Source organism: Lolium rigidum, chromosome 1 (genome assembly GCF_022539505.1).
Source record: "Lolium rigidum isolate FL_2022 chromosome 1, APGP_CSIRO_Lrig_0.1, whole genome shotgun sequence".
NCBI lineage: Eukaryota > Viridiplantae > Streptophyta > Magnoliopsida > Poales > Poaceae > Lolium > Lolium rigidum.
The window spans coordinates 262,828,099-262,838,888 of NC_061508.1; the positions used below are offsets into that span (position 1 = coordinate 262,828,099).

The window sequence follows — 10,790 nt, forward strand, 5'->3', positions numbered from 1 at the left end:
ATCGAATCTCCGTTTGTTTACTGTTTTGTTGCATGTTTACTCGCTGCCATATTTTATTCAGATTGCTATTACCACTCATACTCATCCATATTACTTGCATCTCACTATCTCTTCGCCGAACTAGTGCACCTATACATCTGACAAGTGTATTAGGTGTGTTGGGGACACAAGAGACTTCTTGCATTGTGATCGCAGGGTTGCTTGAGAGGGATATCTTTGACCTCTTCCTCCCTGAGTTCGATAAACCTTGGGCGATCCACTTAAGGGAAACTTGCTGCTGTTCTACAAACCTCTGCTCTTGGAGGCCCAACACTGTCTACAAGAATAGAAGCACCCGTAGACATCAGTCTCCCATTGTGACTCCCTCACACGTTGTGAGGGAGTCCTTGGCCGGCGGCCCTCCCTTCCACCTCTCCAGCAGTACGGCTCTCCTCTGCCAAGGAGACACACTTGTAGGAGTGGGATTGCTCTTATCCCGTCGTCCTTCCTCCTGATACGTCTCAAACGTATCTATAATTTCTTATGTTCCATGCTAGTTTTATGACAATACTCACATGTTTTATATACACTTTACATCATTTTGATGCATTTTCCGACACTAACCTATTAACAAGATGCCGAAGCACCAGTTCCTGTTTTCTGCTGTTTTTGGTTTCAGAAATCTTACATAGGAAATATTCTCGGAATTGGACGAAACAAAAGCCCACGGTCTTATTTTCCACGGAGCTTTCCAGAACACCGAAGGTGAGACGGAGAGGAGCCAAGGCGGCCCCACACCCTAGGGCGGCGCGGCCTGGAAGGGGGGCGCGTCGGCCTGTGGGGTGGGCCCCTCGGCCGCCTCCGACTCTGCCCCTTCGCCTATTTATTCTCTCCGTCGCGAAAACCCTAGTACCGAGAGCCACGATACGAGAAAAGTTCCAGAGACGCCGTCGCCGCCAATCCCATCTCGGGGGATTCAGGAGATCACCTCCGGCACCCTGCCGGAGAGGGGAATCATCACCGGAGGACTCTACATCATCATGCCCGCCTCCGGATTGATGCGTGAGTAGTTCATCCTTGTACTATGGGTCCATAGCAGTAGATAGATGGTTGTCTTCTCCTCTTGTGCTATCATGTTTAGATCTTGTGAGCTGTCTATCATGATCAAGATCGTCTATTTGTAATGCTACATGTTGTGTTTGTTGGGATCCGATGAATATGGAATACTATGTCAAGTTGATTATTGATCTATCATATATGTGTTGTTTATGATATTGCATGCTCTCCGTTGCTAGTAGAGGCTCCGGCCAAGTTGATACTTGTGACTCCAAGAGGGAGTATTTATGCTCGATAGTGGGTTCATGCCTCCATTGAATCTGGGACAAGGTGACAGAAAGTTCTAAGGTTATGGATGTGCTGTTGCCACTAGGGATAAAACATCAATGCTTTGTCTAAGGATATTTGTGTTGATTACATTACGCACCATACTTAATGCAATTGTCTGTTGTTTGCAACATAATATTGGAAGGGGTGCGGATGCTAACCCGAAGGTGGACTTTTTAGGCATAGATGCATGCTGGATAGCGGTCTATGTTCTTTGTCGTAATGACCTAAATAAATCTCATATTAGTCATCATGATATGTATGTGCATTGTTAGGCCCTCTCTATTTGTCAATTGCCCAACTGTAATTTGTTCACCCAACATGCTATTTCTTATTGGAGAGACACCACTAGTGAACTGTGGACCCCGGTCCATTCTTTTACATCTGAAATACAATCTACTGCAATCTCTGTTCTCTATTGTTCTTCACAAGCAAACATCATTCTCCACACCATACGTTTAATCCTTTGTTTACAGCAAGTCGGTGAGATTGACAACCTCACTGTTAAGTTGGGGCAAAGTATTTTGATTGTGTTGTGCAGGTTCCACATTGGCGCCGAATCCCCGGTGTTGCGCCGCACTACACTCCTCCACCAACAACCTTCACGTGGCCTTCATCTCCTACTGGTTCGATAACCTTGGTTTCTTACTGAGGGAAAACTTGCTGCTGTACGCATCACACCTTCCTCTTGGGGTTCCCAACGGACGTGTGCTTCACGCGTTATCACCTCCTCATATTCATTGCCTACATAATTATTGCTGAAATTTCTATGGAAATATTGTCGAAATGCTGCTAAAATATTGATGTTATGCTCAAATATGTTATGTTCATGCACATAGTGCCTAAAGACATGGATATCCATGGGTATTCGGATATCCAGTGGATTTGGATTTGGAGCGATATCCATGCCCATGGATACTTTCATGGGGCGGGGCAGAGTGAGGCTTTTGGATTTGGGCATGGATTTGGTTTTGGTATATCCGTCCAAACCCGCTCCATTGCCATCCTTATCGAGGTATCATCCACACTACTACTCCTCTGCATGGGCGAAGGCCTTAGGTTCTCCTTGCGGACGGCGACGACGTTGCGATGTCGTTTCCCTTCTTGGAGGCGCCGCCTTGGGGACTGCATAGGTGGGGTTTAAACTACGGCGTGTGGGAACTTGCCCTGTTCGGCGAAGTCTTCGCCTCGTGTCGACTAGTAGGTGCCTGACATGCTGCTCAGTCGCCCCATTGCCCCTGCTTGCTGGTGGGTCGACGTCCTCGAGCTTGGATGAAAGGAGAAAGGGTTACCCTTTATGGAGGCAACGACGATGGGCTGGCGAGCGAGTGTCCATGCCATATTGGTTCTGTTCATCCGCGGGGGTAGGCCTTGCCCTCTTCCGCCGTTTCCTCTTCGGCGCGTCTTCTTCCTGCAGCTTCGGTCTGGCGTGGTGGTTGTTCATGTGTTGTTGGTGATCTCAGTGAAGCTCCATGGCGTCTTTGGTGGATGCTCCCTTGGCAGTCCAGCTCCCGCTGTTCCTCTATGTTCTTGGGGCAACTCCTTCGCCTCCCGACGGTACGATACCCTTCGATCTAGGGTGGGGGACAAGGGGTCCCTTTCCGGAGGTGGAGACGGCGACGTTTTTGGATCTTGTCTTGTCCGGTGGGAGCAGATGACACCACGCTCAGGTGGCCTCCCCAATCTCGCTGACTGCCTGGAGTTGTTCTTGACGCCTAGCTATGGTTTAGGTGTCTCAAGCGGCGCTCTTTATCGATTTGTAGTTTGTTTGTGTAGCTTTTTTTCCTTTGAGTTGTCTGTAAGCTTGTCTACACGTGTTGTTTGTGGCTTTATTAATTTAAAGATGAGCTAAGGCCTTATGTTTAAAAATAGCACAAGCTCTATGAGTGCCCTAACAACTCATCATAGATCATAAAACTATAAAAAAAATGGGCACATAACTACAATATTCTCTTCGAAAAGGAAACTACAATATTCTCTTCGAAAAGGAAAGATGTATTTTAGACTCTCATATATTGGACGCCTACATATGCTATCTATTAACTTTAAACATAATATTTTGCAGTTCAACTTTTAATATTGTGTACTTTCATGATATCAAACTCTAATTGTGATAGTTAGTCCAGTTTCCAACGTTAAAGTAGTTATTCTTCACAAAGATCCTTTTTTTCTCGAGTTATAGGATAAATTAAGATAGGGCATCACAATCTTTTTAAGTAAAATATCTAATTAATTTTAGTCTCCAACCGATTGGTTGAGAACGGATTCAATGCAACAACTCTTACACCAAATACTTTTGAAATTCTAAATTTTAATAAAGAGAGTCTATTCTTTAAGATGTTGCAAAGATTTTCTTTAGAGTCCATCACAAAATAAAAATAGTGCAGAGTAGCAGATCCGCTTTTCCCTCCTAGCTAGAGCTTTCCAGATATAGCTACATTTTCTTGAAGCTGCAACCTTGTAAAATCCTCTTGGTGCTTGGCGAGCTATCGCATTGCAATACAAGAGAAGGCATGACGTAGGGGTGTTACCTCCACACGAGGGCCCTGAACCTGGGTAAATCTGTGTCCCTCTCTGTTGCACTGGCCGATCTTCTAGCGTTGACGTGACCCCCTATGTTCGATAACTTTAAGGGTGCTGCCGAGGTACCCGTGTCCCTTTCGAGACACGATACCCCGACAATATTTGGATGTGAAGTAGGCGATTTAACTTTCAAATATCTAGTCACTCCCATTCATTATAGGAAATTTCTTAAATAAGGAACGGAAACCAGTGGAAGATTGCTTTGAGCGCATACTTGCATCTTGGTTAGGAAAAATGATCCCATACGGAGACCATCTTGTACTAATAAATTCCGTCTTAACCAGCCAACCAATGTTCCTACTTTATTTCTTTTAGGTCACTCTTTTTTTTCTAGCAAAGTGATGAGCTTAAAAAAGAAGTATACGCTAACAAAGTGGAATATTATATGCCGTCCAAAGGACCACGGGTTCCTAGGAGTTGAGGCACTTGAGTTAAAAAGTAAGTCTTTATTTTTAAATGGATTTTGAAAATTCTTTCCGAGGAAGGAGTGTGGTAAGAGTTACTATGAAATAAGAACCTTTGCGGCAAAACCCTCTCTCAAGTGCAAGTTAAACCCACTGACTCTCCTTTTCGAAGGGGATTATGGTTATTAAAGAGGACCTCTTCAAACATGGTGCCTTAGCTGTGGACGGTGGTACATCCACACGTTTTGGAGGACTCGAGGCTAGGTGATTCTCCATTAGAATCTCAATACCGTCTCTATATAACATCATTAGGTACAAAAACATTATGGTTGTCGATGTCTTACAACATAGACCGTTGAATATAGGTTTCACACGTTCCTTTGTCCAAGGATAAATGGGAAACTTGGATTAGGCTAGTATGGAAACTAGTGGGATTTCAACTTACAGATCAACCAAATAGTTTCAAATGGAACCTTACTAACAATGACGTTTCCTGTCAAATCTATGTATGCTGATTTTACAAATGTGCATATGATTTTCCTAAAAAGATACATGTGGAAGCTAAAAGTGCAGCAGAAGATAAAGATATTTGTGGTTCCTTCATATAAAGGCTTTGTTAACTAAGGATAACCTTGCGGAAAGAACATAAAATAGATGTATGTGTGCTCTGTGATTCTCAACCACTTATTTGTATCTTGCCCTTTTGCTCGCCTAGTTTGCAAAGTCGCCCACTTCACATACAACATCCCTCCCCGTGCTAACGTAACAAATATGTTTGGTAATTGCCTAAATGGAATTGATAAGAAAATTAAAGGACAGATTCGAGTGGGAGTTTGCGCTTTAGTTTGGGCAATTTAAAATTGTCGGAATGATGTTATCTTTTACAGAGTGGCAACACCATTTTTTGTAGGTTATTCAAAGAGCGGCTTCTTCGATCTACATGTGGTCTTACCTTCTTCATGTAGGCAGCATATTGATACTAGATGCAATCGTCTGATGGCGGTATGTTATCCTCAGCCAAGATGGTTGTCAGCCCTTAGACACATAGAAGATGCATTGTGTTTTCTGTTTAGATGGCTTATTTATACCGCCACATTATGTGATGCTTAAGTTGTAAGTGTGATATTTTGAATGCTGCAATAAAAAAAAGTCGTATGCTTCATTTGGATGCAGAGGTTGAGTTGATGCCCCCATTTCAAAGAAAAACCTATTAGCCCTCCTTCTAGTTGACATCTTTTGGTCCTTTAATGTCTTCTCCCCGAGCGTCAAATATCCTTGTATTCACCAAAACAAAAAGAAATGAAGTTTATGGACCATAGAACATACCCTGAAATGTTTGTCACTCGTGGTAATGCTGGGACACTACGCGCGTCTACATCAGTTGTCCTAAGAACTGCATGTTTTTGCATTTACCCAACTTGGCGATTCCTCTGATCTTTGTCTTCTCTGGTAGGTTCTTGGAGTTCTCGATTGGATATGATTTTTCTAATGTGGCAATGATGCGCATGATTATGTAGTATCACCTTCTGCCCTCGATGTCCGGGGTGAATCTTCTATAGTAGTTTACCTTGTTGCTCTGAACCCAATACCTCAATTACCAACAAAACTATTCTAGACCAGTCTCGGCAAATCCGAGGAATGAATGGAAGAGACATAGCATGGTGGAGCTAGCCGAACAAGTCGATGGTTATAATATGCAACATGAGGGCCTTGCTGGTGTTATATATATAGCTTCGACCTGCTCAGTGCTTAATTACTTCTGTCATTTCTCTTTGTTTCCACATTCGGGTCAAACGGGTTTCGTCACCTGGTCTTGAAGTGCATCAGAAGAGTGAGATATGGCACGGAGGGAAGACGACTCGGCGTACACGAATGGATCGGTGTCGATGAATGATTTTTCCGTGGAGGATGGGAGGAAGGAAAAGGAGGTGTATGCTGATAAGCAGCCTGCAGACGAGGACGTCGTCTGTGGCGTGCCTGTCTCTGTTACTTTCCTTCAGATGGTAAGCTAAGCCTATATGTATCTCGACTGATTCCTAATTCCCTCCATGTAAATGCCTGTGTTCATCAGTTTTCTAGTTTTATCCAACGCTTGCTTTGGTGATGCTTGTTTGTGTACGTACGTAGCTCCTCGCCGAGCTATTCTCCACATTCTTCCTGTTGTTCGCCGGCATGGCCGCCATCGTAGTGAACAGTGAGAAGGGGGGAGCGGTGACGTTCCCTGGGATCACCGTGGTGTGGGGAATGGCCGTCATGGTCATGATCTACACCGTTGGCCACATCTCCGGAGCGCACATGAACCCCGCCGTCACCGTCGGCTTCGCCATTGCCCGCCGGTTCCCCTGGAAGCGTGTAAGTGCGCGTCATGGCCAAATTGAATCACCACGCGATAACTGAACAACCTGCAGGAACATACATATATATGATGTAAATGTCCAAGCAGGTGCCGGCGTACATGGTGGTGCAGATGGTGGCCGCGTTAATCGCGAGCGTGATGCTGCGGCTGATGTTCGGCGGCAAACACGAGTTCGCCCCGGTCACGCAGCCCACGGGCTCCAACATCCAGTCGCTCGTGGTGGAGTTCATCACCACCTTCTACCTCGTCTTCGTCGTCATGGCCGTGGCTACAGACGACCGAGCCGTAAGCTAGGCAGCCATGGCCGTGCATACACTACTGACGAGAGACATTTAGCAATACACGTACGTACTTACCGTTTCTCGATTTTGAGCAGGTGGGTCAGATGGCTGGGCTGGCTGTGGGAGCAACCATCATGCTTAACGCGCTATTTTCTGGGTACGTTGTTGCTTCTGAATTTAAGGAATGGGCATCGATCTTCAGCTCCATTGAATCATTGACGTTTTATCAACAGGCCGGTGACCGGAGCATCAATGAACCCGGTAAGGAGCATCGGGCCGGCGCTGGTGGCGGGCAAGTTCAAGTCGCTCTGGGTGTACATCCTCGGGCCTTTCGCCGGCGGGGCAGCCGGAGCGTGGGCTTACGGCCTCATCCGGCACATCGGCAAGCCACAGCACGAGATCACCAAGACCACGGACCGATCAGGCCACTAAGCTTCTAGCTATGCTACTAAAACCCTGTACGTGGTCGTCTGTTCTTCGGATCAATCGACCCTTCCAAGGGAGGACCGATCAATAATTGGACTATACGTGTACTATATCTGAACGATGCATTCCTAGCTAGTGTAATAGCATAGCTATTATCGTTGTACTTACAGAGGGACAATATATACGAAAGAATATGCATGTGATTCTTGACTGGCTGGTGTATTGTAGTGATCACTGAGGCGATAATCGAGATGTTGCGAGTCTTTTAGTTTTTCTAGTTGTTGCCTTGCGTATCTTTGACCATTAGAACTACATTTGTTATAGAAAAAAATTATAAGATTAGATCCAATCATGAGTATAGTTTTAAAACTCTACGATCCAAGTTTCTCACTGGAGAGTTTGCAACATCTAAAACTATGTTGGGAAGAAGTATCATGTTATTTGAAATTATATTGTTATGTAAAAGAACTTTGAAATATTATACTTTTAATGTCGTATGACAAAAGAAAATACTATGATAATTTTCCTTCTTTGTTAAAATGACATGATTGTTTTAATTATAGAAATATAAAGTACCAAAATTTAAAATAATGCAGTATGCAATATAAATGAAAAATGCACACTTGAAAGCACACATGTGTATCATTGTCACTAAACTTTTCAACGTTCATATAGTATGAATATTTTCGTTTCCAAGCCCATTTTTATGTTTAGAACTACTTATATTTTATTAATCAAATGAACTCTCGAAAATTTAAAATCAGCATAACGTTTGATTTGGTTTCCGAATATTTTATGCAGTCATTCTCGGTTGTCCACTCTCCCTATCTTTTCTTTGCTCTTTAATGTATTGTGCACTTGTGTATCTTTGCTGTGCTCCAAGGGAGGGCACATTGCGCAATGATGGTGAAAGATGAGAAAAATCAACTTGTAACTCACGCTTATAAGAAGCACGATGTATGTGTAATCAACACATCTGGATAAATCAACAACAACTCTTTACCTATATGAGGGCTATGAAAAACAACCATCTTTATCCATGTTTAAATCTGATATTAGTCAAGTAATTGATAAAATATCTCTCAACATGCCACTAATCACTAATTATTGAAAATATGTGTACATCTCTTCTTTTATTCTCCGTGTGCAGATATGGACATTTTCTGGGCATAACCAAGGGAAATTAATAAAGATTTCCAAGTTGCCAAATCCACCAAGTTAAAGAGGCCACAAAGAGAAGCATCAAAGAGTTTGGCGAGCACTAGACGGCCGCAGCCCGCCCATATGGTGGGCCCGTACCATGTGCCACTGCCTTACCCAAGGTCAAACGGAACAAATTTCATGAAGGTGCATATATATTAGGCATCACAACCACCAGAAAAGGGTGACAAACAGAAGAAAGACCACACAAAGATCTGGATCCACCACTAGATCCATTTCACCATTCGCATCCGAGGAGAGGGGAACCGCTGCTCCATCGCCATCTCCATCCTCCCCCTTCTCCTTAGTCATAGACCTTACTTGTACTATTTATCTCATCACAATTGGTGGCATTGTAAGACTATTTTATACTAATCTTAATAATTCCTTTACAACGTTTATGATTATTGATCTTATCATGTGTGAGTAGTCCTCATGGACTGAGGGCGGAGACCTAGTGTGACGCCCCGGAACCGGTACCCTGAGGATTCCAGCGATCCCGCCGAAATCTGCATGATATCGATTCAGAGACGCCCTCCGACACGACGTGCGCGACGAATCACACATGTGATGCCAGAGGAATTAACACGAGCAGTAACATTACAACATGATTACAATAGAGCCCACAAGAAACATATATATTACAACAACGAAAACTCCGACGAGCCAAGATACAAATATACAAGATCCGAATCATACATAAGATCAAATACGTCCGAGTACGGACAAGATACAAATTGGACTAAGAGTCCTGAAGATAACCAGTAGCGTCCATAACCCTGCCCAGGCCAAGCTGGAAGGGTAACCTTGCTAACGTTATCATCTTGTACCTGTCGAAGTCGGGCCATCGGTTGCCGACAAAAGGGGGAGGAGAAAAAAAATAAGAAAGGCGAGGGTAAGTACCATGACCCGTACTTGCGAGACAAGACTAGGTGTGCTCGCTGGTGGGCGGTATAAACATCGCCCAACTATATGGTGGAGTTTATCGGCAGCAAAGCAACTAACCAATAGAGACATGCTACAACACTCGTCTAATCAGAGGAGATAAGAGAGCGCATAAGGTAACAGTTCTTACTCTGCAATCATAATCCATCCGACGCATTCCCCCTTCACTAGGAAGAAGTACTAACAAGGGCACTCACACGGTTGACAAGTTTTATTAGGTATCAGTTATAGTGATGCTAATTTACTACGTAAGTTATTAACAAGTTACTAGCAGCAACATAAGGGTGTAAGTTGTTGTATGATCAAGCCATACAATTCCAAGTCGTCCATAACCGCGGACATGGCTTATCGATAAGATGTACACCCTGCAGGGTTGCCCAAATGTAACCATACGCATGCTCGACCCGCTTACGACAGACGATGTCTCACAACAAGACCGTTCCAATTCAACAAGAAAGTCTAGGGTGGCCACCCGACTAAGCTACCCGTATCGAAGTTCGGCCGTACTCCGAAGCGGACTTAGGGTTTGCGTTAACGGCTAGGAGTGCAAACCACACGCTTCGCTAAATGTTCCGCGTGGTACAATACAGAATAAAAACACCCTAAGGCAACAAAATTTAAACACCCGAAGGCAACATTAAGTAAAGCATGGGATACATGGCATAGGCAAATTAAACCAAGGTTATGACCCCCTTTTCAACTGACTTGAGAAAAGGTATGGGTGAGGGGGTCCCGATAAACATCCCCACGTATGGGTAGAGCACTCAATCTCGGAATAGATAACAAGACCTCGGGTCGTAGGGGACATTAGAGAGATAAAGATCCGATGCTTTCGCAAAGGGGCTCACAGATGGCACTGCTTACAATTTTAGTTGTTAACAATAAAGTAAAGTGTGATTATCTCCAACAACTGATATAGCATGTGATAACCTCCCAACAACCCAACAGATATAGAGATAACACCAGATCCCTAAATATGCGCTACGACTCGCAAAGGCTCAAACAACAAACAACGGCGATAGGTAGCGGATATTTGACACGGCTCATATGGGTAACAGTGGAATAGGACACGTGACTCGAGAATCGCAACATAAGGATAGTAGGAGAACAACGAGCAAGTAACTGTAAAATATGTGAAGGGGTGGGCTTGCCTGCGAAACGCTAAAGAAGAACTTGTTAGAAAACTTGTCGTATCTCACCACACCACTTCGTCATCCTATCCGGGAAGCAAAT

At 44.1% G+C, this 10,790-nt stretch overlaps 1 protein-coding gene across 1 annotated transcript; it reads left to right on the forward strand.

Annotated features, from left to right (window-relative positions):
- The first annotated feature begins 6,187 nt into the window (after positions 1–6,187).
- Positions 6,188–7,418, forward strand: LOC124658252 (aquaporin NIP1-4-like). Its single transcript, XM_047196637.1, has 5 exons — positions 6,188–6,352; positions 6,477–6,701; positions 6,793–6,990; positions 7,082–7,143; positions 7,220–7,418. Exons 1-5 carry the CDS (start codon positions 6,188–6,190, stop codon positions 7,416–7,418), a joined length of 849 nt encoding a protein of 282 aa, XP_047052593.1.
- The last annotated feature ends 3,372 nt before the right edge of the window (positions 7,419–10,790 follow it).

Bases quoted from the DNA above. Each gene is read 5' to 3' on its own strand.
- LOC124658252 (XM_047196637.1), top strand. From the start codon at position 6,188: ATGGCACGGAGGGAAGACGACTCGGCGTACACGAATGGATCGGTGTCG. The intron at 6,702-6,792 runs GTAAGTGCGCGT...ATGTCCAAGCAG, and splicing joins GCCGGTTCCCCTGGAAGCGT to GTGCCGGCGTACATGGTGGT. The intron at 6,991-7,081 runs GTAAGCTAGGCA...GATTTTGAGCAG, and splicing joins TGGCTACAGACGACCGAGCC to GTGGGTCAGATGGCTGGGCT.